Source organism: Cajanus cajan, chromosome 4 (genome assembly GCF_000230855.2).
Source record: "Cajanus cajan strain Asha chromosome 4, NIPB_CcT2T_4, whole genome shotgun sequence".
In the NCBI taxonomy this organism is placed as follows: Eukaryota; Viridiplantae; Streptophyta; class Magnoliopsida; order Fabales; family Fabaceae; genus Cajanus; species Cajanus cajan.
The window spans coordinates 70,438,365-70,465,556 of NC_138520.1; the positions used below are offsets into that span (position 1 = coordinate 70,438,365).

At 34.0% G+C, this 27,192-nt stretch overlaps 3 protein-coding genes across 5 annotated transcripts; all 3 read right to left on the reverse strand.

Moving 5' to 3' along the window:
- Positions 1-806: 806 nt before the first annotated feature.
- On the reverse strand, positions 807-14,649 carry KEA2 (K+ efflux antiporter 2). Of its 3 annotated transcripts, none has more exons than XM_020363002.3 (21): positions 14,531-14,649; positions 12,467-14,127; positions 11,868-12,039; positions 11,694-11,784; positions 10,015-10,151; positions 9,845-9,904; positions 9,620-9,739; positions 9,216-9,284; positions 8,561-8,626; positions 8,395-8,484; positions 7,648-7,752; positions 6,744-6,872; positions 5,287-5,496; positions 4,519-4,668; positions 3,504-3,557; positions 3,356-3,414; positions 2,640-2,706; positions 2,373-2,549; positions 1,936-1,992; positions 1,383-1,457; positions 807-1,280 (listed from the first exon to the last, which is right to left on the reverse strand). In XM_020363002.3, the coding sequence occupies exons 2-21, from the start codon at positions 14,035-14,037 to the stop codon at positions 1,158-1,160; spliced, it is 3,582 nt and encodes a 1,193-aa protein (XP_020218591.1). In that variant the 5' UTR covers positions 14,038-14,127; positions 14,531-14,649; the 3' UTR covers positions 807-1,157. The 3 variants fall into 3 exon arrangements, with proteins under 3 accessions (XP_020218591.1, XP_020218590.1, XP_020218588.1); XM_020363001.3 differs by having other exon boundaries at positions 12,467-14,095; positions 14,356-14,642; XM_020362999.3 differs by having other exon boundaries at positions 14,356-14,641.
- Positions 14,650-17,576: 2,927 nt separating this feature from the next.
- On the reverse strand, positions 17,577-20,264 carry LOC109801997 (pentatricopeptide repeat-containing protein At2g22410, mitochondrial). The gene has a single exon (XM_020363179.3). It carries the CDS (start codon positions 19,963-19,965, stop codon positions 18,229-18,231), a length of 1,737 nt encoding a protein of 578 aa, XP_020218768.1. The 5' UTR covers positions 19,966-20,264; the 3' UTR covers positions 17,577-18,228.
- An 880-nt stretch (positions 20,265-21,144) lies between these two features.
- On the reverse strand, positions 21,145-26,467 carry LOC109801998 (uncharacterized). The gene is made up of 12 exons (XM_083072960.1): positions 26,075-26,467; positions 25,007-25,135; positions 24,746-24,838; positions 24,536-24,615; positions 23,926-24,039; positions 23,516-23,589; positions 23,068-23,144; positions 22,645-22,728; positions 22,465-22,557; positions 22,248-22,355; positions 22,095-22,166; positions 21,145-21,773 (listed from the first exon to the last, which is right to left on the reverse strand). Exons 1-12 carry the CDS (start codon positions 26,417-26,419, stop codon positions 21,321-21,323), a joined length of 1,722 nt encoding a protein of 573 aa, XP_082929086.1. The 5' UTR covers positions 26,420-26,467; the 3' UTR covers positions 21,145-21,320.
- Between the last annotated feature and the right edge of the window lie 725 nt (positions 26,468-27,192).

Here is a 27,192-nt window from a genome sequence, read left to right on the forward strand (position 1 = left end):
AGAGATGTTTAAATCATAAAAAGTATACCATGTGTACATCATTCAAATTTTCAATCCATCCTTTACATGATAGACCCACCAAACACCATTACATACTAATTTTTAGTTAGTCTCTATCCCTGAACAAAATCCACGAAAACATAGTTAAAGATATTCTTAATTTGATAGTAAAATATTAATTTCCCCCGAGACAAAAAAAAAATCAATTCAAAATCAATAAAGCTCTCTTAACAAAAATTTATTATATACATTATTAGAATTCAAGTCATGGTAAATATACTTTTAAAAAAAAAATTCCAAGACTTTAACAATGTACTAAAGAACATAAAAAAATAATAAACATAACATCACTCTCTTTTTCCGTAACCCCATCATTATTCTCAGCTTAATTGTATTTTTATCACCCAAATTTTAAATTTGTACATTTTTCATTTAATTTTTAAAATTTTATACATTTATTACTTCATTAATTTAAACATTGACTTCATTAGTAAACTAGTAACATAACACGATCATCAATGTGAATTGATGACATATAGCATACAACTGATAACATAATACTATCAAAAATCAACATTTTATATACAGACATTAAACGAGTTAATTATTAAAAGAGATAACTAGTAGAATGACAAAATAATCCAGTAATAACAAAATGATCTGTACACCACGCATGACAAAACATTTCTCAACTCTGGTCTTATGATTGGGCTAAAAAGGGTTCGGAGTCGGCATAAATTTGAGTAGCAACTTCGCAACATACCAATAAAAACCAAAATGTCTAGGATGAGTTTGAAGATAGTCAATTATCTACCTGCAAGTGTTGCCCTAATTGTCCAGGGCATTAGCATGTTCATATTTCATGATAATTAATGGAAACACGACACCAAGTTTTTCTACAGCCAAGGCAAATGAAAACAATGCCCATGGCACATATAACTACAGCAACAACTGTAATAACGATATCCTCCCTGAAAGAAATTTGAGGCCCGGAAACAAAATTTTCTGGGAAAGGAGAAAAATTATTGTATCTTGTTCTATCTGGCTATATTTCTGTACAAGACAATGAAACTAATAATCTGCTATACATTTTTTGACAATTTTTTTTTCCTAACACGTTTACTTCTGCCATCTACTTTGTCTATATGTGGAAATCTTCATATTGCCAGTGTCCCTTCTGAGACTGGGGTCTCATCTAATGAATCTGTGGATTGAGATTTGGGTTTGCTCATAATTTTATTATATCCATAACCAAGAGAACTACCACTTGCTTCACACAGCTGCACAGATTGTGCAAGAACAACAAACATCCATTCAGATATCAATTATACAAGAGTGATACAAGCATTGCATGTTAATGGATGAACTAAAAAGATACCTACCTCTGCGAGCTCAGCCAGATGTCGAGATCTGAATTCATTTATAGTTGCTGCAATCTCTGATGTGGGGAGTTTGGCCTAACAAAAGATACGTATTAGAAACTAGAGGTCACCCATATCCATGCTATAGCATCATGTCATAAAACTCATAAACTAGTAACAGATATAATGAACATCTTTTCTTTGAATATTTTGATTCTGAGAAGGCATGACTAAACATCATCTGACATTTTCATTTTATTTTATTCTTTTCATTACAATTTTATGAACAAACAGCTAGTTCTGCCAACAAGATGTGAAGCCAATCTTACAAATGCCGGTGTAAAGAAAAAACACGCTCAAACTATTTCTAAGAAAAGTTGACCAAGACTCTGAGTAAATTATTTATATGAAGGGCAACCGTTTAGCTAATGTGAACAAGATTCAGTCGCAACAAGAAATATCCATAATCATTTGCTAGTTGCTACTAATTGTGTCTGTCATACGGGTAAAATATTTTCATTTAGATCAATATTTCTGTTTCAATAAAAACATGATATTTAATGAAAATTGTTACCTGAGAAAGCACAGCAGCAGCTAGTTGAAGACTTGGTTCCAAGGTCTCTGGGACAACCTGCAAGCATTTCAGTTATCGGTCAGTTTTTCTTCCAAGTTCCCAAAAGTAAGCGTTTCCTTGATAGGTGAGTTTTTCTTTCAATTTTGCAATAAAAAGCAAGAAGTAATAACAAAACTCTTTTTCCACTGGTAGGGTTTTGTGTGCAGATAGGATAGGATAGAACAGAATGCCCTCTATTCCCTTTCGATTCATCCTTTTTATTAGATTCAAAATTTACCAATTTTTAACTGTCTTCTGTTTTTCAAACAAACCAAAGTTAAATTAGAACTCATGTTCTCTTCAGACACTTTAACGTGTTTACCAAATGCTACCACTATTTTAGAATTGTACCATCAGGTAATCAAACCATAATACTAGAATAGGGATGAGAATATTACAGCAGTAGCTCCAGCCTTTTCTAAATTCAATCCATGATCTACATCATGGGCACGAACAAAAGTCTTCACATTTGGGAAGTACTTGCTCAGAGCCCAAACTGTTCTATAATTTGCACCAGGCGTATCAAGAGTTATTGCTGCAGCACATGCCCTTTCAGCCCCAACCTTATGCAGGACCTAGCCATGAATCCAGAAAAGAATAGAGATAAAATCAGGCAAAAACATGTTATGTGAATGTGAATACTGTGCTGAAGTAATGTGCACTACCTCTCTACTACCAGCATCTCCAAAGTACACAGGGAGATCCAGTGCACGACCAACTGCCACTCTATCACTGAAGATATTAACAAATAAGCAAGACAAGTTAGTCCATCGTGTCTGCATCCTATCCAAAACCACACATAACACTAAGTGTTTCACACATATCTTTGTAGCAAACAATGCTAGAGAATCTTGACGAACATTCTGTTAAGAGAATTAAAAAAATGATAAATTACTTGAGGGAACTCCAGTCTTTAGGGAATCCTATAATTTCTCAATGTAAGTATATATAGATCACTGCCTGACACAGTTGTGTCGCGGCTTGTCAATTTATTTGCTCGTGTGTATATTCCAAGATTGTCCATCCTAGTCTCTAATTACCAGAATCATTGAACTAGAACTAACTACCGAAATGCTCCATTAAGTATAAAACACTACACATATAAGCCAACCATTGTGAAGGATAGTAAAACAAAATCACAGTCACAGACATCATATTTTAGCCCATTTGATATAGGTGACTAATGAACTGTACTGTACATAAAGAAAGATTATTGTGACAGTTTTCTTTTCTTTTCTCATTGGGAGACCGAAGTCAGTATTATGCATGTAATTTTTTTTTAAATAGAATTAACATTAAATAAGCTTAAAGCATCAGATATCAAATCATTCATTCACAGGGAAAAAAAAGGATAGTAGTTTCAATTAGCAACTCGTGTTACCTTCTTACATCTAGGGCAACAAACGGAATAAGTCGCTCAGAAAGTAGTTGGGCAATTATCTGAACATAATACAAAGATAAATAGTCACACTTGAATCAGTTATGTAAACAGTAAACTAATTAATCAAACTGAAAAAGAGAAAGCTTACCTGGCCAACTCGTCCAAATCCACAAATAATGATATGATCTTGCAGATCATCTGTCTGTAAAAGAAGTCATCCAAAAAGAAGTCAACTACTGTTACTCCAAAATAATAAAAAATTACAAATGGTAAACCCATATGGATTAACTGCATCCACAATCTACCTCTGATCTAGGAAGAGCTCCTACATAATCTCCTTAAACTACTATATGCTTTTTAGCTACAAACCCAAAACTAAATTATAAACAACAAACTAACAACAGTCAAGTCAAGTGATCATGATGAAAAAGTAAATAAGGAGCACACAGCCCAAAAAATTTAAATGCCATTAGAAAGCACTCCTCAAGTTAAAAAGCTATGAAGGATATCGAAGTTTCCCCTTCAAAATGATAGACATATTTATCATTTCTCTGACTAACAAATCTATCCAAACACGCCATCCCTATGGTATCATTACAATCTTTTAACAGGGCAGTGAGGACTTATGTGACTGTAGTTAACTGACTTCATAAAAAACTTTACCATCTCAGCTAGGTTTATAGTTTTCAACTTATTCTATCCCTGCCTTTTTATCATAAGAATTTGCAAAATGAGCAACGAAACTAAATTATAGCAACTTAATATTTGAATTTACTATTAACCTCTTAGTTTTATTGAGACCTATGAATAAAGTTTCCAGAATTTGAATTTACTCAATTTAGGGAATTTTACTAGCAAACTGGATTGAGATAATTTAACAGAATTTTTTTAACATATCAACTGAATAAATCCCTGACTACTTGATGAGGACAGATCTCAGTTTCTGAGCAAGTCTGATAAGTCTAAATACAACACAACCACATTATGCCTGCATGGCAAAAATTCCTATCCCTGTGAAACTCAACAAACAATCTATTTAGCTGTAAGAAAAATGGTAAACAATGCACCAGTAAGAGCTTTCAATCATAGATACTTCTGAAGCTAAAAATTCATGACCATTATTAATAAAATTAATAGTCAGCAACTAATGTAAGAGATTTTACCTCACTTTCTACAGGTAATAAACTTCTCACATCATTCTGCTCAAAACGGGAAGCAATCAGCTGGCCTCCTGCAGCTAGCCATGGAGTGATGGCCATTGAAATGCCCACAACAAGAAACAGCAAAGATGATAGCTGGGGAGACATTATGCCCTGCAGAAGTGCCAATTAGTGGGGGGGAAATAGTAGTTTTATTTGCAAAATTATTACAGAAAACAATTCTTAGCAGTTACTAGCAAACTTATCTACATTTTTGTATTTTTCAAATTACAATGAAGATCAATCATTAAGAACTAAAGATTATACAAAATTTCCAAAGGAGGGAATTTCATCTAAATAAGAAATTAAGAATCCTGCTAGCAAAAAATCCCAGAGCTCCTCCACATCCTTATACTCCCAAGTAATAGACATACAACACTTCTCAATAGATGGAATCCTATGGCTATACTCCTACTCATACCAAAAAATTTAATCATTGGAGGTTAAGGTGTCCATCCAAACCTCCTTCTTAAACTGAATAATGTTAACCTATAAATTCCAAGGTACTAAGCAATGCAAGAACATATGATAATGAGTCTCAACTCTTACTACACATCATGCTAAAAACAGCCAGAGACAACCATATTTTATCAACGCTTGTCTGGCCAGCACCTATATATATCCTTTTATTAAATAAACCCCCGAAAAGTGACTTATTTTACATTAACATAAAGATCTAGACTACTAATAAAACACAACTCTTGGTAGAAAAGAGTTTTCAAGGACAAAAACCTGATTAACAGCTTCACCAAAAGCCACAAATGCAAACTCTCCCCCAGGAGCAAGAAGAAGACCAACTCTGATAGCAGAAATGAGGGAAATCCCAAACATTCTACCCATCAAAGAAACCAAGATAGTCTTGCCAAATATTAAGAGTCCTAGAGCACCTGCGACGACCGGAAAGTTTGAAACAAGAAGTTTTGGATCAATTGACATCCCAACCTGAAAAGTCACAAAAAATCATTGCTATCAATTATGTAGATAGAAAATGGCTGATAAATAAGACATTTACAAAATAGCTGTAAAAATCTCAAGACAAATCCACAGTTAAGCAGTCAAGATTTTCTGATCAACGTAGCATAATTGTTATTTTTCAGATTCTAGATCAATAAAAGTTCAAAATGTTGCTTCACTTTAGACAGAAATAGTTTTCTTCAAGTAACATTAAGCTTTATCCACTAGTAGCCAAGCCCACCTTATGGAATAAGGCTTGGTTATTGTTGTGATAGTGTAAATTTCTATCCATTACAGACCATAAAATGATTAATGTTTTCCCTATTGTCAGATAATGAGAACACAAGTAATACTTACAATCTATCCATTTTAGCACTAAAACTAATAAATACTCCACATAAACATTCCCCCTTTTATAGCCTTTCTAATTCTGAGATTTTTCTTTCAGTTGTTATAGAACTAGCAGACAATACAACTAAAAGCAATACTTTAATCCTAAACTTTGAATTTTTGTCACAAACACTTTCTTAGAATCTTATTTTCTTTACTGACTTGTTAGTGACTGCGTCCACCTAGATCTCTATAATTTTCAACTTCATTACTTTTTATGTTTGGCTTTCTGCAAAGGAAAAACCAAAACTTTTTTGAACTACATTTTAGTGGCATTAAAGATAGAAAACAAAGAAGCCAGACTAATCTTTCAAATTTGGATCTTAAACGGAGACGCAAAGATAGAGATGAACTCCAGATTTTGCATTCAATGCAAGAAAGATTTTTTTCCAACTAAAAAACCAAACATTATCCAGCGTACTATTGATGCATGAAGCTTTTGTATAAGAGGATAGATAACAAAAAATAGACACTTTTCTCCCTTTTAATCAATATTTTACATGAATTCTTCTATCCTTTATCTACCATATCACAAGCACACCAGTTATATATATCCACCATTTTTCTTTTCAATTACATCAAGATTTCTCAAGTGGTCAATTCGTTGCTTTTCAATATTCTCATAAGAATATGTCATACATAAGTAATTGACAAGAGGGTTTTAAATTGTGGCCACACATTGGCTTCAAAGAACTCTGCATCCACATCTGTTGCCACATTAACCATATTTGTCCACAACTTTTGAAATAGCAACATAAACAATTTAAAACAAAAATACATAATTTTCACAAAAACTTAAAACAATACAATTAATAAATTTGTGCATTCTGATATTCAGCACTTACCGTCATAAAGAAGAGGCCCAAAAGAAGGCCACGATATGGAGCAATATCAGATTCAACCTGTAAGGAAAATTCAGTTTCTGCCAGTAGTAAACCTGCCAAAAATGCACCCAATGCCATGGAAAGTCCTGCCTGTTTAAGTAAAGGAAAACAAAAACAAGTCAAGATCAGGTTAATGGACTCAATAATACTGAACTGAAACAAAAAGTTTCGAAAGCCGGACCAGTCATCAAACTAGGTCATAGTTCAATGGTTTAACCATAGTTGAATCATAAATCTCTACACCACAGTTATCGATGTCAGATAGAGGCAGGTAGTAGCTGATTCCAAAAACACTATAATGGGATAGTACAGGTAAGATGACCACTATTTTGGAATTTTTATACAGAATAAGTAATTTATACTATAACCTATAAATGCTCAAACTAAAATAATACTTTCATGAAAAATTCATAATTATAAATAAAAGATGCAGAGGTCTTGAGCAAAAACATACAAGTAAATTTGATCAACAGTCTGGGTATTGGTCAAAAATACTGCCAGAGATGGGCGGGTGTTGGTCGCACAAAAGAGAGGAGCATGGGAAATTATCCAATTAGAGGTTTTTTTAAGTTCTCAAAAGAGGAGACCCAACCACATTTTGTGGTTACCCCTAGCCCACCTTAACACATTGTTTGTTTGACATGTTTTTGGAAAGAGAACCAATCCAACTGGCCAGTCATTTTCTAGACCAATGTTTAGACCAAGCAATCAAATCTTCACAGGGCTTTTCATTTCCAAAAATAATTATTGGAAACCTGAAAAGTTGTCTGTTTCTACAATAAACAATAACACAAGAAGGAACTCTACAACCAGTCAAAAACCCAAAAGAAAGGATAAAATGAAAAGCAATAGGATAATCACATACCCTGGCTGTAAGAAGACTCGTGCCAAGTATAACAAGGAGTGTGTTGGCTGAAAAAATTTCTGCATTTTGATTTTCTGCAACCTGCTTGTATATTGGTCGAAGGAGCTGTAAAGAAGAACAGGAAACTCAGCACAAAGCACATTCTACATCTGGCAATTGATGTACCATCATGCAATGCCTTCCAAATGAACCCTAAAAGGATATCACCTATCCTTTGATAAAAAGACTTTTAATGATATATGTTTTACCATTAGCATCTTGACACTAATATTACTACATATTTTAAATGGCCATTTCATTCAATGTACTGTGCACAGAAAAGTAAAAAGAAACCTCCTCTAAGACCTCATAAGTTCATCCACTACAGTCCAAAACTTATTTCAAACTATGTAAGTAATCCAGTCTGTGTATTTCATGATGATAACGGATTGGTAACTCCCATCCACCAAGATAAGTCAATATCAGAATCTGTTTCAACTTCCAAAGAATTATATATCTCATATGACACCATATAATTGATGGCTTAGCATTCCGCTTTATATAAATGCATGTCTTGAAAAGTATACAAATCAAGAATTAAATACAAAAAACAGATAATGATTTGCAAGGACAACAAAATGTAATATTTCCTCCAAGTAGAAAAAAAGTCAGCATCAGCTATCCTGATTAGGACTATACATTAATAACTAACAGTTACAATGATGAATTGATGAGAGATTTCACAGTCCAGTTCTGAACACCACTTACCAATCGCCCCCCTGCAATTATGGCAGTGATGGCAACTGCTGCCTTAACAGCAGCCAGTCCAAGTGCTTCAGCAATAGCTTGAAAACCAACCTGAAAATATACATTGGTATTTCCAATGAGGAGTTGAGGACAACAAAGGAAGCAATGGAGCTTAGAAAAACGTTACCCCTCCTTTGGAAGAATTAGGAGAAATAAGAGGTATGAGTATTAGCAAGACCACCACAGCCAGATCCTGAATAGAAAGTAAAAGTCAATTTGCGTCGAAATATTGCAACAGCAATACAAAAAGAAAAGAAAGGCAAGAATTAATAAAAAAGAATCAATGTCAGAAATAGCAAATTCATATCACAATTGAACAGATAGAGCAGACAAAGTAGAGGATCCTTGTTGAGGATCTCTACACAAAAACTAAATAAAGTGATCAAGGGAAAAATATATAGATGCACAAAATCATCTGTTCCAACATCCGACTGGAGATTATAGTTTCATAGTTTAATCCTTGCTTGTTAGGAACATGCTTGTTTAGTGTTTCTCAAAACAAGGTATTGGTATATATTAATATGCATGAAAAATTCTAGACCAAGCAAAGTGCAAAGACAAATATGCTCATCCAATAGCATGCAACTACAGGGAATTGTGATCAATTTATCTAGAAGGTGAAGCAACAGTATGGAATACTGAAGCAAGGTACATATAACACCCATTTGACAAAGTTTAGCCAACTATGTCACAAGAATATAATCTCTCTACAATATAGCACAACATTTGACAAGAAGAAAAATTTTTCAGCATCTAAATAGAAGGGTAAGGTACAAAGTAACCTGAAAAAGTAGCACAGAAAAAGTAGCTCGTCCATGACGTGATGTGCTCTCACCTCTCTCCTGCAACACCTGCAATAAATAATTCACTGAAATTATTGCAAGTTTGCAACATGATAGACTCACCAGAAATAAAATAAAATATAGATAGAATGAACACATCCTATTTTCCATTTGATGAATACAACCTTAACTGGACATATTGAACTCATACGAGAACATTTCAACAAGGACTATTTGATACAACTACAGGCATTAAGCTTTATAAGTAGTGATAAGCATTTAAACATTTATTAACAGATGCCAAGCTACAAGAAAAACTTTTGCAATCATCTATCCAAAATTTACAGTTAATGCTTGTCAAAAAAGGTGGATATTAATTAAACATGCAATCTTAGGTTATTTACCTGCAGAACAACAGCAGTTGATGATAACGCTAGGCCATTCCCAATGACAATAGCAGCAGGACCAGCTTGGCCACAAATATAATGAGCCACCAAGCCGACAGCTACAGCAGTTGCCAAAACCTGCATTTGTTCATACATGCTAAGATTGATCAGTTAATACATTACTACAATATAGCTTGAGGTTAATGATAATAACAAGGGTGGGAGATGAAGTTTCCCAATCACCTGTGCAGAGCCTAATCCAAAGACATATTTCTTCATTGAACTAAGTCTTTCAACAGAGAGCTAAAACAACAAAGCAAATAAGAGCCTCAGTTTAGCTCTTCTAATAATGGTGATGGTCAAAGTTAACATAGTCGTAGAACAACTGTTCAAGAACTGATAGGAATCCCCACCTCCAGGCCAATATTGAATAGAAGGAAAACAACTCCAAATTCAGCTACTGCTTTTGTCCCATGGACATGACGAATGATAGAGAGACCATAAGGCCCAATCAGGATGCCAGCAGCCAAGTAGCCAAGAACAGGACTGCCTAAACATTTTTCCAAGATAGAGGGAATAGCATCAGCAGAAAAATATGTGAATGTAAGACAATTTATTGAGTATAGCTTTAAAAGAAATTTAACATATCCAGATTCTACATAAGTGACAAAATTTTTCAAACAAAAGCACATTTTTTCTACATAAGTGACAAAATTTCCTTAAATATTACAGTTTCATATTGTCATAACCCTACTTTTCAAACCCAGACTTGGGTCAATTAAACCACAAACCAGTCCACTGGATGATCCAGTCAACCTTGTTGGAATTCAAGTCTGAAGCGAAGTCCCACATTGGTTAGAGTTGGGCATGTTAAGTAATATATAAGTGAGAAAGACCCACCTACCTAATGCCTTAAGGTTTTAAAATATGTTGTGGTGTCAAGCTCACTTGTGTGACTTACTCACTACCCATTATGTAGAGTGCTCCCCGATGTTAAAGACTCCCCAACATTGGTATCAGAGCCGATAGTTCGACCAAGTGACTGGTCATCGGCTCAGATGAGTATTGGCTGGATCCAAGAGTGGGATCCTGAATGGAATTGGCAGGAGATCCAAGAGTAGGATCATCCCTTGTACTGAAAGTCTCCCTAGAGATATGGAGGACATGTATCGTTGAAGTGCAACGATAGTGCAAGTAAGGCCATCATTGAATACTCGTGGACGAAAGAAAAAGCTTCCACTTGAGGGGGAGCGTGACCATGTAGAAGGGATTCACACTTGAGGGGGAGTGTTGGAATTCAAGTGTGAAGCAAAGTCCCACATTAGTTAGAGTTGGGCATGTTGAGTAATATATAAGTGAGAAAGACCCACCTACCTAATGCCTTAAGGTTTTAGGATATGTTGTAGTGTCAAGCTCACTTGTGTGACTTACTTACTACCCATTATGTGGAGTGCTCCCCGATGTTAAAGACTCCCCAACATGTAAAAGTTCCGATTGAATTCCGGTGTTTGAGCCAGTGAACGGGTCAAACCATGAAATCTGGAAATGGTTTTTCATTTTAATGAGAATAATTTCCAAAAAAATGTTGTTGCCACCTGCCACTAAGCCAGGCTTTATTTGTTATTTAAGTATCATAAACATGGTGAATTTTTTAAAATATTGTATTTTTTTTGCTGCTAGGCATGATCATTTATGATATTATATCTATAAAAAAAAAATTTTAAAGTATCATAACAGTATTTTAATATAATATCATATGTTTGTAGAATATATAGGTACATACAAAAGCCGAGCTCATCCACGACCTGACCTCAAAACCTTGAACCTCTCTCTTCAGAAGTGACCACTGACCAGTCTAATTTATTAAAAAAATGGTCATAACCAACTAATAAATTATCACCAAGCAAAAGAACCACGAGATTAAAAGAGTGGAGATAATCTATGCATCAAATTTCATCTAACAAGAATCTGTGGAGTTTAGTGGCTAATGACATTCTAACTAACACATTTATAGTCCTAGACAAGCAACTTTGTTATACTTGACAGACTATGTTCAATTCAACACTAAGAAAACAAAGCAAACAAAAGTTACCTCCAGGGATTTTCTGAAATATTGGCACGAATATGACACTTGCAAGTAATAACCAAAGCATGTCAAAGAGGGAGGCTTCTTCCTCATTCACCTGGGGCATATGTCTTACAATGTCAGGTAAAATTAATAAAATTGAGCACAAGACTAAAGGGGAAAGAATGAAGAAAAACAAACCTCTTGATGCGGTAATGATGCAATGATTTTCTTGATTTTCTTGGGGAGTTTCTGAAGTCGTCTAACCAGAGGCTTTGCACTAGAGGAAACTTCTTCAACACTGGTCATAATAACATCTGCCTGTGGAAGCAGCTGAGCATTCCTCTCCACTCTATTAGCATAGAAGGCAACCCTGAAATAAAAACCCACCATTTATTGAATACTAGGTAAAATCTTTATATTAAACCTTTACATGTAAATTAACTGGACAACAAGACACAAAATAGTCAAACCCTCAGACTCCCTTTAAACTTTCTGAGAAACTTAAATAAAGGTTACTCGTGTCAACGCATATATGATATATCCCCACCCAAAGTCCAAACAATATTAATTTAACTTTAAAAACAGTTTTCAAACAAACCAGTGAATATTGTACCTTGAAAAACCTAATTATGTTGCACAGAAGGCTCAAAATTTTCATTAGTATTTCATACTCTTATACCATACATATTATATGGCAATCACATGAAGCATATATTCTTCTAGATAAATTGATTTTAGAAGGATTGAAATAAAACTGATAGCAATAAATGAAAAAGACACAGCTAGATCATACACACCCTGCTCCCATTAGCAATAACCCAAATATCATCTTGGGAAACTGCTTCTGTATATATAATACAAGGCCCTGGAAAACCGATGCTGGTTCAGTCTCATCCTCAGGAAAAGAGAAGAATGATGCAGGAAAAAATCGAGAAGACTTTTTCAATAATGACTTCGGAGCAAAGGATGAATTATCTCTGGCCAAATCTTTCGGCGTTTCCTGCTTTTTTGTTTGCACAGAATTCTCATTATCACTTAAATAATCAGACTGTGGTTTGTCTTCCAAAATTTGGCTGGTTTTATCAGATAGTGTTTCAGGTGATATCTTGGAAAGCAAAGATTCATCATCAATTGCCAAATCTGTGTCTCTTTCAACAGTGACATCACCAGAAAAACCTTGAACCACTTTCTCCTCTTCAGGAACAACCGCAACATCCTGTGCTTGTGTAGTTTCTATGGCATCAGCATTTAAATTAGAATTAGACTTATCTGCTCGCTGTAAGGCAATCTCAGCATCATTTACACGTTTTGTAGCCTCAAGTTCAAAGGCAACAGCTTGCTCTGCCAAAAGCATTATGTTTGTAACATCCTCTTCAGCTTTCACCGCATTAAGCTGAGCCTTTTCAGCAATTTCTTGCAATTTGCTCAATTCCTTCTGCAACTCCTCCTTTCTATTTTGCAAGTGCTTCAGCTCTGCCTCACAATTGGCTAATGTAGCCTGGCATTCCTTGATATCTTCTTGAGCATCCAAAATAGCTTTCTCCTCTTCCACTGTGTCCTTATCACCATTGCTCTCATTAGAACCTAGTGCTGAATCAGGAACTTCATTTGCAGCCTCCAAAGATTCTATGGCTACTTGAAGCTTTGCCTCAGCTAATGAAAGAGCCATTGTTGCATTTTGGACAGCTTCTTTGGCCGTGAGTTCTTCATTTGATAATTCTTGGATGGTGTCAAGGTTAGAATTAACATCGTTCCAAGAATTTACTGCTTCATCATGCAAGAAAATAGCAGTCTCTGATATTTTTTTAACTTTTTCCTCAAACATGGTACTATTTATTTGAGCTACTTCCAGCTCCCTCAAGGCCTTTTGCAATAGTTCTTTCAGTTCATCCACGCTTTGTTCCTCTACTCCTATTTCACCCCCTCCTTCTTTCCTCCCTTCTTCTTCCAAAGGTGCATCCAGTTCAGCACTAGAAACAGGCCCCAATCCTGCATCCTCACCTGAACCTTCCACATAGTCAACATTCCGACCGTTGCCATTAACATAAGCTAAAGAATCATTACCCTGGCACTTGGACCAAATTACTCTCGACCCCATAAGAAGACCATTATTCTTACAAGACAAACTTCTCTTCACATTCAAAACATTAAACTCCCTATCAGTAACCACTCTAGAATTATTCCAACATGCAGAAACACTCATCCCACTACCACGCAATCTCGAAACTGAGTTGCCGAAAACCGCACAACCAAAACCTCTCCCTCTAAAATTAAAACAACCAAACTGACCAACTGATCTGTGCCTGTAACTCGTCCCCACACCTCCGTGCAAAATCCTTGACTGCGGCAAGCCACAAGCCATATCCATGTTCACACTCTCGACCAATCACAACTCAGACAGACAACACCTGTTTGCTCAACGCATTCTACATACACCAATCAGCAATTCATCAAAAACCTGATGCAAATAAATAAAAATCAGAAACTCATAACACGACACAAACTCCACATTCGCCTAACACAAATAACAACACTGTTCAACGCATTTCCCAAACACTAATCATAAAAAATAAAAATAAAAATAAAAAATCAGAAAGCGCGGAATCCAAGACGACATAGAAATTGATGAGAAACGAAGAGAAGGAGATTGGAAGAGATTAACGAAAGGATGCAAAAGCGAGCGGACCTGTGGAAAGGAGAGTGTTAGGTTGGATGAGAGAATGAGGAAAGCGTTGAACGAATCGGCGTAGTTTCCGAAGCCAGGAGAGGAGGCTCTGCTAATATTATATTTTGTTTATTTTTATTTTAATTATTTTCCCTTTTTCTTACACCTACTACTTAGAGTTCAAAGTGCTACTTACTTCGTTCGTGTTCAGAGGGAAAATGAACGGAGAAAAGGTGCAATAGGGCCAGGCTATGCTTCTCTCTCTCTCTTTCTCCCTCCCTCCCCTCAAATGCCGCTTTTATACTACCGTACCATTCACTCGCATCGCATGTCTATTATATTATATAATTGGAGGAATTAAATAATTCATTTACTAAAATTAAGAAAATAATTCATTTTTTTATTAAAAAATAACAAACATGTTTTTCTACGACAATAATAAACACGACAAAACTTAGGTAATTACAAATTTGAGTTACAGTAAGAATAAAATTGAAGAGGGTATATAGTTACCAACTCTTTTTTTAATATAAATGATAGGCATCTTTCGCCAAAATAATTATGTTTGAGTTAAGTAAAATTATTATTTTACATGATAAAATTATTTATCTAAGTATTTAACATACTCTATATTTATAATATTTGAATTTAACATTATTAATCAAGGGAAAACAATTTTACTCATAAGTTATAATTCACGTGTTTTATAATACACATCATATTTTAAGCCTTTATAGGTAGTTGTCGTTTCTTTTTATGTCTCATCTGATCTATCACATTACTTACGAATATTATACCTATACTTTTATTTGTTTTCATATACATTTAATACGTGTCTAATAATATTTGGAGTTTTGAAAATAATTTTTGGTATCGTATGTATTTTGAGATAGCAAGAAGGGTAGGCGACAAAAACGGGCATTGAGTATATGAAAGGGATATTCTTGAGGTCATTGTATTCGCTCACGTGTTCAAGTGGTTGTACACTTAGTTGCCGTTTATTTTTTATTTTATTTTATTATTATTATTATTATTTTGATTTTGATAAATATTATTGTTATTGTTTTAAAAGAGAAGAAAAGTCAGTGAAATGAGTCACGAAGATTATGAGCTTTCGTGAAAAAGGAGAAAAGGGTAGAAGATAGGAGATGGTGGGTCGGGGTGATTTACGTGGTTTAAATACGTACACTTAAATGATTTTTTTTTCTTGTTGGAGATGGGTCGGGGTGATTTTTTATTTTTTTTTGTAAGTGGTCGTTTGTAAGAACTTTACAATCAAATATAATGAAATTTTTTGAGATTATGAAATTGTATTCATGTTACAAAGATAATTTTACATCTTTCTAATTTTAAAATTTTGTTCTTAATAAACAAAAAGATTTTTTTTATTATTAGAAAAGTTTTTGAAATAATTAAGACAAAACTTTTAATAAGATATAATTTCTCATCAAGACACAACATTTTAATAAGATGAATTTTTTTATAAGATGGAAGTTGTATTAAGATGATCTCGTTACTTTTGTAGCTTAGGCAAAGCTTTATTTTTAAAAAGATGCATGCATCAAATCTTTATTATTTATGATCTCTAAAATGGAAAATAGTTATATCTAAATGTTTTCTTAACGATCAAACTCAAAAATGCTTTCTCTATACATATATTTTACAAAAAAAAAAAAAAAAGACATGATTTATATTAGAAAAGGATAAATAGGTTCCTACATATATGGAAAGTTACAGTTAAAGTTGTATCAATATAGGACCAACTGACACACGCATAAATTTATCCACTTAGTATGTAAAAGGTGATAATTAACTTATTTGATAAAATAAAAAGTGATAATTTGGTGAAAGCATTTAATATAAACATTTATTGCATTAACAAACACTTTTATCTTCAAAAAGCAAACCATGAAAACAAATGAAACAAGCCATGTGAGAGAAGCTCAAAATTTTGCAACGATCATCTTATTTGAAGAACCTATATAACGAAGCTTAATGATTAAGATATAAAGATAGAGATACATAAACATAAAAATTGCACATATAAATAAATATTATTTCCTCATTCTAAATTATTTTGTACTTCATTGGTTGGATCACATCTTGAAAGGAAAAAGAAACAAATTTGTAAACTTTTGTAACCTTGAGTTATTAGATTTGAACCTAGAGAGACTTACCAGTAAAATAATACTTGGTGTCTGAAGCCTAGCGAGACTTTGTAGAAAAAATATTTTGGTAGTTGTTTGAAGAAACAAGTCAAAAATTGAACGTAATCTCGATGATTGAAACGACCAATATAAAAACACTTTGCATTTATTTTGTTTACCTCTTCGTCTGCACTTTTCACTGTAATTTTATTACTTACTATCTTACAAAAAGTGAGTTTTTAAGTGACACTATTCAACCCCTTCCAATGTCTCTTTTTTCTCTACAAGTGATATTATATATTTTTTTAATATTTATACTACTATTCTATTCTTGTATAGATCATTGTATAATTTTTTCAAATAATTAAAAGATTAATATAAGGGTGAATTGCATTAACCTTCCCTATAATTTTTAAAAAACAAAGACCTTTCCTAATGTTGATTCTATTTAACTTTAGTTAAATTACAAACAAAATTAAAAAATTGTCCTAATAAAAAATAATAAATTTTTAATGTACATGATCTTTTCTCTTTCGTTCATTAACTGGTTCCCTTTTGGTTATCATCTCTTCTTTTTTGTGTTTCTATTTTAGCAACTCCTTTTATGTTGTCTACTTTTTAATTTATACGAACAGAAATATAATTTTGTATATATTATATAATTACTTTTTTAATGGTTTTGATATTTGATAAAGAAAAAAACACCATTGAAATTACAAATTCACATCCTTAATTAATATATTTAAAATTGTATGCTAGAAGACAAGAAAGTAGGAAACAGAAACAGAAACAGAAATATGATAGCCTGATACCGCATATAACTAATTACTAAAACCGGGTCATCAACATAGATACTAAACCATGAGATCAAGAAAAAATAAGCAATTAAATAAAAGTTTCAGATGCATCACATACTAGTATATTACCTTTCCAGTTGAAATACATCCGTAAATAGTATGAAACACACCTCTAACGCATTTTGATTTTTGAATTAAACCATGAGTGTTCTAAGATTGATTGCCTGGTAGAAATTTTAGAGAGAATTGCTTAATAATTTAAAAAAAAAAATCAGGAAAAGAACAAGCCTCAGAGATATGTAATAAAAAAAAATATAATTATTATTGAACCATGTAATGATAAAAAAATGAGCTGGTGAAATAAATTGATTATATAAATGCAGTAACCGGGTGTTTATCTTTTCAATAAGCAAGTGGATCAAAAGTAACCATTATAGATAGCAGAATCTTAAACAACCCTTGCCTCTAGCATTTTATGCTATCGTTCCTTTAATATCTCATCATCTCAGTACGCTATACGTATATGTTGCCTTTCGGAGTCGGTTAGCCATCTTTTGCTGCAGTTTTGAACAGTTACGAAGATGGTCCTATAGATGAGTTTGTGGCAGACACTGAGGATTTTAGTGACAGATGGTTTGCAATTTAGTCTAGCCACTAATCCAAAATGAGCACATTGCATGAAGACAAGTATTAATTACAATTTAGGCATCATCAAACCTATACCCCTTTAGCAATTCCATCTGTAATTCATAAGAGGCAACTCTACCGGTTCTCCCTTAAAATATTGCTTCATGGCAACAAATATCAGTTAGGATTTGGTCACTTGTGTGACAAGTTAATTAGGCCATCAGGGGTCAGGTTCAAAATTTTCAAATCCTTGGTTTATTTCCTGCCCATGGACCATGCTGTCCCAAAAATGAAATCAATTTGTGAAGTAATAAACGAATCTTCTAGACAACAGTTAATTCACTCTTCTCTTCACGTTCAATAAAACACGAATCTTGAGAACCGTTTGATCCATTTATTTCTATGGAACTGCTACCTGATGGCTTCTGTACATTACTCTTCTCCATCAGTCCTCTCATTTTAACAACATCTTCCCATCTATTGGAGCCCGCATAAGTATTAGAGGAAAGTACGTAATTACCACTATTAGAAGGATCCAGTTCAAGAAGCTTCTTTGTGGCAATCTCAGCCAAGGGCACATTTCCAAGAACCTGAGAGGAGCTCAGCAATATCCTCCACACTACCACATCTGGAGCCACAGGCATCTCTTTAATGAATTCATATGCCCTTTGTAAATTGCCAGAGCGACTCAAAAGATCCACAACACATCCATAATGTTTCATTTCCGGCTTCAGTCCATAAACCTTCTCCATACTTTCAAAATATTCCAATCCTTTGTCAACCAATCCAGCATGAGCACAGGCTAGCAAAATTCCAACAAAGGCTCCCTGAGAAGGCCAAACACCTTCCTTCAACATCTGTGAAAAATAATGAAGTGCTGAATCTGCAAAGCCATTAACCGCAAGGCCTGCAATGATCGAAGTCCACGACACCGAGTCCTTCTTCCCCATCTCTTTAAACACTTCCAATGCTTTCTCAACCACACCACATTTGCAGTACATGTCTATCAAGGCATTTCCAACATATACATCAGCTTCCACATCATATTTCCGTATATAGTCATGAACAGCTTCCCCAACATCAAGCGAACCAATATGTGCACACGCCGAAAGCACACTGGCAACCGTTATTTCATCTGGCTTCACCTTAGCCTCCATCATTTCCTTGAAAAGCCTCACCGCCTTTGCAAACTGGCTTGCTTGAGAGTAACCTGTGATCATAGAAGTCCACGAGATCACATCTCTCTGTGGCATAGCATCAAACAACTCCCGAGCAGCAGCCAAGTTTCCTGCTTTCCCATAAACCATAATCATGGCATTCCAAGAAACCAAATTCCTCCATTGCATCCGATCAAAAACCCCACGAGCCAGAAGAAACAACCCACGCCGTCGATACATATCAATCAGCGTATTCCCCAAGTAAACATCCATTTCCACCTCGTTTTCCTCAATGTAGCTAACCATGGCATCAGCAAGACCCCACTCACCCAGAAAAGAGCATGCCAAAACCACCTTCACCATCGTCACCGCATCACCCTTCACACCGGCCATCCGCATCGCTTCAAAGACACCCAACACCTCCTTAAACCTCCTGCACTGACTGTACCCACAAATCAACGAATTCCAAGAAACCAAGTCCCTCTGAGGCATTTCATCAAACACCTTCCGAGCAAGACCCACATGGCCACAAGTTGCATACATATGAATCAAGGAGTTGGAAACAAACACAAGGGGCTCAAACCCAAGTTTCAAAACACGGGCATGGAGTGTTGTGCCGCAAGAAATGTTTGAGACTCGGGCACAGGCCTTGAAGAGAAAGGGGTATGTGAGGTTGTTGCCCAAGAGGCCCTGGCTATACATGAGGTTGTACATGCGAATTGCTTCGAGGGGTTGGTCGGTGTGGGACCAGCCACGGATCATGAGGTTCCAAAACGACAAGGTGGGTCGGTGGATTTGTTGGAAGAGGTTTTGGGCTTTGAGGATGTTTGAGGGGGAAAGTGCATAAGATTTGAGAAGGTTGTAAATGGTGGAAGGGTCTGTTTTTAGATTTGGGTTCATCATCTTTGGTTGATTTGTTAACAAGGTAAGAGTTGAAGGCTTGAAGCATGATTGTATAATGAGGTATTTATACTCTTGCCTTCTTTCTTGGCCTCACCTTTCACATTTCCTAGCTAGTTTATGTCTTTTGTTTGGTCTGAGCATTCTCAATGTCAGTTTAGGGTCTGGCAGATTTTTTTTCGAAGTATAATAATCATTTTTGGATGCTACCTAACAAGGCCTCCATTTGTGAGTTTTCCACAAACAATTCATTCTAGTGAGTAAAACAAATACTTCGAAAAATAACGACTCTCTAAGCTTCTTTTTTTTTTTTTTTTTTTTGTGAACCTAATATTTGTAATAGAGAACTAACGGTTAATGTTTTGAAATCCTGAAATTTATTTAATAAGTTGACTTTTTTTAAGGGATATTTTTTTTATGCACACAAATTTAATCAAATCTTTAGTAATGTGTTTAAAGAATTAAGTTGAAAAGACAAAACCTATTTTGAATCTGCTTAAACACTTTTTCAGGAACTATTTTTTTCTTGAGTATGTTATTCATGTTAGAACTTGAGGAAAACATTTCACCTCCTTGACCCATTCTCATTAACCAATGTCTCGAATTCAAATTTGATCTCAAATTTGAATCTTGTATATATAAAAAATTGTTATGAAAAAACTTTCATTAAAAATAGTCAGTTAGATTCTATGGATGAAGTCTTTTTTTTTTTTTTTTTACAGCAAAAATGGATGAGATCTTAAGTTCTAATATCGATACAACCATAATAAAAATAAAAATACAAATCTATTTTTTCTTCTTTAACCAAGCAACTTTCATTCTTATTTGACTTCTTACCTATTTCATTTCTCTTCACATTTTTCCTACATACTCTCTGTTTCTCTTTATTTCCTTCCTATCTGATCATAATTGATTGCACGTGAAGATGCTTTAACGTTTAGAATACGAAATCTTTAAGTCAATTTTCATTTCGGCATCATGAAGGCGAGTTGCTTCTGAATTAATAACTCTGGGAGAAAGACGAAACCAAAGGCTACTTACATGATAATGATAGCATAAATTTCCATTTACTGCCATCTGTATATCCACATACGAACTTTAATCAAATAATGATATGATAGCCTTTTATTCCAAGAAGAAACCAACAAAATTTGTTAAGTTTAATAAAACTAAACGAAGGCCTTAAAGTTAATTCCTCTTCCATTCAACGTAACATAAAAACATGTAATGAACACATTACACAAGTCAAAATTGCTTTCTTTCAATATCTGGTGTATTAGGTTGTATCTAAAATCCAACATGCTAAAGAAACTCAACACTCAACCACATTACACATATAACTAACTAGTAACTACCATCTATCTGGTCTTGCGTGCTTTAGCTAGCTTTTGCTTTCTTTTCTTAACAGCCTTAGGGACTTTACTTTTACGTGCTTCCCTCTTCTCTTCCTTCACCTTCTTCTTATTCTCTTTCCTAGCCTCTTTTCTAGCAGCTTTTTTATCCGCAGGATCCTCTGCTTCACTTTCAGAGAATGAATCCTCTTCAGAATCACTTTCATCATCATCAGATTCACACTCACCATCACCCTCTAAGAGCCTAGATTTATCATCTGAAATGACGGATGAATCTTTTGTGGGACTTGATTTCTGCTCTTGTTGGCTTTTTTGATTTGAAGGCTGTGTTAATGACAAAGCATGTTTAAGTCCAGTAATCGTCTGGTAGTATAAATCGCCTGTGTCCTTCCCGCTTGTTATCCGTTGTACATCCTCCTCAGCATTCTTAACATCCTCTAGTGTCTTCGGAATGAAAGACTGTAATATGAGTTCAGAAAATTAAACAAGTAAGAAAGGACACAAAAGATCAATGTGCTAAACAAAACACAAAGATAGTGCTCTTAATGAACAACTAAAATCGGCCTAGTAGTTACAATTGGAGTAATATGTACAAAATTCTAAGTTTGAATCTTATTCTCATCACTGTAATCTTTCCTACTGATAAAAAAAAATAGTGCTCTGAATGACCAAATTTGAACCCCATTTTGCAACCAAACATGGCCAACAATTTATTTAAAGATAATAATTAAAAATGAAAAGAGTAGTAAGAAGTTGACATAACAAAGCAGGTTAGGTTACCTGCACAAATACAGAGTCCGCAATCTCCTCCTCTACCGACACATCTCCTCTTGCCAAAATTTTTTGTTGCATCTAGAAATATTTTGAAAACCATAGAGATCTCTTTGAAGTTGTTCAGAAAGTATAAAAAATGACAAAATAAATAACAAATACCTCTTCCAAATAACTATCCACAGCATCATCTGCAATGGATGCATCGACAATAAAATCAAACAATTCTCTTATTGTCATGACTGCTACACCATGCTTTTTAAAGAAATCCTGCAGGCAAAGAAACCACTTAATCAAACTTTTTCCATATTATCCTGACATCAGTTAAGGAAGTGGACAAGAAATCTGCAATTTATAGCTCGTAAGTGGAAGTACTCACAGATACATGAACACAATCTTCACGTAGAAAATCAAGGGCATGAGGATGTTCAGGATCAACAGCTTGAGACACATCAATAATATATAAGTGACCCTGACAGACAAATAAAGAACATATGAATTAACTATTGACAGATAGTCATTCAATCAAACAAATATAAACTGGCAAGGGGATGTTCACCTCATAATAAAGTATATTATATTCACTGAGGTCACCATGCACCAATTTGCACTTCTGATACAATGTCCGCATTGCAATAATAATCTGAAACATAAAATACTCACAATTTCAACCTCAATTATTGGATGCATATAAAAGACCTTTGGTCCCTTAGAAAATGCAAAAAAGAAGTATTTCCATTAAAAATGAAACCTAAAAAGAAATGTGTGACAAAACTTCAAAAGTTTTTCCATTAAGAATCCCTAAATGGAACTCAGGAGATAGTATAAAATTCTAAAACATTAACCATATTAGTGAACTTTTTAGTAAATATTGGCAGGAAGATTATAGCATGCAACAGCATAATATTTAAGACACCTGCTACAGGGTTCTAACAACTAAATCATGCAAGCATCACTGGACAATTATAATGATTTGACACACCTCAACATAGCCTTCCCGTAACTTGTCCAAAGATAAAGCTGCATCTTTAAGACGAGGAGCAGCCCAACCAGATTTTCCTGCAAAAACATTAAAACAACAAAAACAAAGAGAACTTCCATAAAATTTGTTGTCTGTATTATCAGAATGAGATACATGCAGCCAATAAATTGAAATTTCTATGACTGAAGATAATTTGATATTATTGAAGTAAACTAATAAGTATGAGCAGTTCCCCTTCAATACAAGTGAAAAAAGCAAGTATGCTATCTATCACTTTTTTCATTCATTTTTTTTTTAATTCTTTCTTTTATCAATGGAAGACATTTATACACTGATATTCCATACAATCAATAATAGATAATTAAGAGCAATTGATCATATATGAACAACTAATCACATCAATCACTGTCATCAGATATATTCTCAAAATACAGAACAAAAGCAATACCTATAAATTCCATAACCAGAACATGCAGCCTCAGAAGATAAGGTGTAGGACACCTAATTCCTGCTGCCTTAAGCCTGCAATCCAATACAGAAAGGGTAAAAGAAAGAAACAACTATGGTAAGCATGAAATCAAACTTTTATTTCTCTTAGAACTCAAACTATGATGCACAAAACTTTGCCTCGCTAGCAAAAATTAAAACTCAATTCCTTTCAATTCATAAACTTCAAATAAGAGGGTTATTAACAATACCCCCAATGCACAGGGCATGAAGTGGATAGACATATTCACCTTCTATCTTCAATTATTCTTCATTCTCTTATTATTTTGACAGTCTAATTTAGTAATTGTACTTTGATTTTAAAAGCATTTTTGCAGTAGAAGAAAAGATGAAACAATAACAAATGCAAACCTCATAAGGTTCCTCATTTCTTTCTCTGCCCATGTTTTAACCATTTTCCTGGGATTATGTTTGCAGTATCCATTTCTAAACCGGAAGTCTCCTTGCACATATCTATCTCTATCCCTGAAATCAATCAGATCATAGAATTCAGTTAATAAAATAAAACAACTTTGAATCAAGAAACTTCATTTCCAGTTGTGCTCTGTGTGTGTATCTAAGGAATATATTAAAAAGAACATCTATCTAGAAAGTTTCAGTTATCCTTAGCCCAGAGTTTTCAATAATTTTTTTAACAATATATTATACACAGATAAACAGAGGGAGAAGAAGGAAATACATATTATTAAATACCTCATGCCTCGGTAAGTGAATAAACCCCCAATTTAATTAAAAAAAAAAATAGAAGAGGAAAATCAGGAAATAGATAATAATATCCAGCATATGTGCAAAACTTGGTCACAATAAACAAAAACAATAAGACAAGTATGCTTGAATACATGTAACAGTTTTTTCTTAATTTATGGTTGCCTAAGCATTTCTTTCTCAATATTTCAGCCTTCAATACAATTTACAGTAACATAATAAACTGGAACAGGCTATAAACATCAGTCGTACTTACTTAAATACTAGAACAGATGTTTTGTATATTTTAATTGCTAGTTCTTGACCATCAGATTTAGTTGCATGATAAACGTTTGCCTGTTAGAAAACAACAAAGTAAGAAACAAACATATAATCAACTATCCAAACCATGTCATTCATATAACCAAAACCATAAGATTAGGACAAAAACAAGAACAGAAATGAAAGCTCCAGGTGTATCACATACTTCCTTTCCGGTTGAAATGCATCCATTGATATCATGAAAGACACCTCTGTTCAGCATCTTGAATAAAACCATGCGCGTTCTAGGATCAATTGCCTGGAAGAAAATTTAGAGTTACTTGCATGATAATTGTAAAGAGGAAATCAACAAAAGAACAAGGCCTCTGTCTGAACAGGAACAGTATCTTTTCTTTAAGAAGAACAAAACTGTATCAAAAAGAGAAGAAATTTGGGTACAGAATTTCATGAAATCACCATTACTCACCTGCTCAACAGTTGCTCGGTCTGCTTTCTCAGTAGTTTTAGTCTTCCCAATGGCCATATCTCGAACACTTCCACGAATTGCCGTGGTAACAGAGTTAGACATGCCAACATTCATCCTCCCTTCCCATTCCTGCACCACCAAGTACATATCTTAAAACTAGAGGAACCAAACAAACATACTACTCCACAGAACCACTAAAAACGCCAATAACCCCACAACCAACAATTCAAACTAATCCACATCAAAGAAACCCCGGAGAGTCAATTGAACATAACTCAGAAGTCAAGGACTTGCAACACACATCTAAAATAAGTTCCATCTTTACTAGATAAAATAAAAGAGTAAATTACACTGACAATTCACAACTCCTAAGCTTTTGTCACACCCCTGCCTTTTCTACCGCTACACTAACCTCCTTAATTGTTTGAAAAACATTACACTAACCTTCCTTAAACATTACACAAACCTCCCTTAATTATTGAAAAAAAAAATTACACTGTGTCCCCTATAAGGGAGGTTGTTGAAAATATTAAAAAAGCAATGGGTTATGTACAATTCCTCGAAAGCTCATGCGTTATTAGTGTAATTTACTCATAAAAGGGAAAAAAAAAAAGAAAAAAAAAAAAAGACCCCTTCAATGTTTCCAGTGAATAATCATCAACAACACACATTAACAAGCTCGAAAACAGCTACAATGAGGGAATGACGACCAACCTCTAAATCCACTATAATTATCACAAACTAAAATAAATGAAATTAGCATTGTTTTTTTTTGCTCATTACATGTATACCCCTTCAGAGACAATTGAGACACTTTTGGATACTAAAGGGAGATTCCAACCTTAGTTTGCCACATAGGGGAAAACTAGGACCAACCCCTCCAACAAAACTCAACCCTAGTCTGTAAATTAGCATGGTCTATTAACAGGCATAAAAAAAAAATCCAAACTTTAATGAAAAAACGAATAAAAAACCCGACCCTTCTGATTTTTAGAGTGAACAAGGAGATACCCACTTCGTTATTCAGAATTATACACGAAAGGAAGCAAAAGGGCATGCGAGAAAAACCTCCAAGGGCGAAGCTCGAATGTGATGGGAGAACTTTTGGTTGCGGTTGGAGAGAGGTTGGAGAGTGGAGGAATGGTGGTGGTGGCCGCCGTGAGCGTTGGGGCGCCACGAACTGAGGGAGAAGGAGCCCTCCTCTTCCTCCTTGGAATCCAAATAGTCCAACGCATCACCGATTTCAGAATCCGAAGAACTCAAAACTTCTTCATCTTCTTCTTCTTCTTCGTCGTCATCCTCGTCTTGTTGTGCGTGATGTTGGAGCATGTTTTCGTCGTCTTCGTTTTCCATTGGTGGGTGTGTGACGTTGGTAACGCAGCTAACGGCTTCGTCGGTGCCCGGAGCTGCCATTTGGGGTTTGGAACAAAAATTAACCTATAGGACTACTAGATGTGTTAGGACATGGATGCTTTTATTTTTATATAATAATTATAATAAAAAGATTTCTATATGTATATATTATATTATGACTAGTATTTTATTACATGTATTTTACAAAATAAATATTTACTATATAATTCAAAAATTATAATAATTTATATATAAATAAATACTATAATTAAATATATAAATTATATTTAAAATTAATATAAGTAAATATTTTTAAATATATTTATTATATTTAAATTCAAGATAAATAAATATATTATTTTTAATTATTTATAATCCATTTTAAATTATTAAAATTTAATTTTAAATAAATATGATAAATAACAATTGAATTAGATAAAAAAAATTAAAATAATTCTTTAAAACTCTTTATATTTAATATATAGAAATTGATTAAAATTTACAATAAATAATTTATATCTTAGATTTATATTAAATAATTTAAATTGTGATATAATAGTATTTTAATTATTATTACATTCTTAAAAAAACAATTTAGAGAAAATTAGTAAAAGAGAGTAAATTGAAAATAATAAGCAGTTAAATTAATTAAGTAATGGGCGTCTTCGTTTAATTTTTTTTATTAAAAAGTATATTTCAATAAAATAAAACAGGCTTTTTAAATGTATTTGTTTAAATTGTTGGTTTTTTAAGTAACTTTTATCTGCCTTTTAGTTTTCTTTTTAAATTACTTTTTATAAGAATCGATTTTTTTAATTTTAAATAAAATGTCC

Bases quoted from the DNA above. Each gene is read 5' to 3' on its own strand.
- KEA2 (XM_020363002.3), bottom strand. From the start codon at position 14,037: ATGGATATGGCTTGTGGCTTGCCGCAGTCAAGGATTTTGCACGGAGGT. The intron at 9,905-10,014 runs GTGGGGATTCCT...TTGTTGTTTTAG, and splicing joins TATTCAATATTGGCCTGGAG to CTCTCTGTTGAAAGACTTAG. The intron at 9,740-9,844 runs GTGATTGGGAAA...GAACAAATGCAG, and splicing joins TTGGATTAGGCTCTGCACAG to GTTTTGGCAACTGCTGTAGC.
- LOC109801997 (XM_020363179.3), bottom strand. From the start codon at position 19,965: ATGATGAACCCAAATCTAAAAACAGACCCTTCCACCATTTACAACCTT.
- LOC109801998 (XM_083072960.1), bottom strand. From the start codon at position 26,419: ATGGCAGCTCCGGGCACCGACGAAGCCGTTAGCTGCGTTACCAACGTC. The intron at 24,616-24,745 runs GTATGTGATACA...GTTTTCTAACAG, and splicing joins GCATTTCAACCGGAAAGGAA to GCAAACGTTTATCATGCAAC. The intron at 22,729-23,067 runs GTGTGTCAAATC...TTTATGTTTCAG, and splicing joins TACGGGAAGGCTATGTTGAG to ATTATTATTGCAATGCGGAC.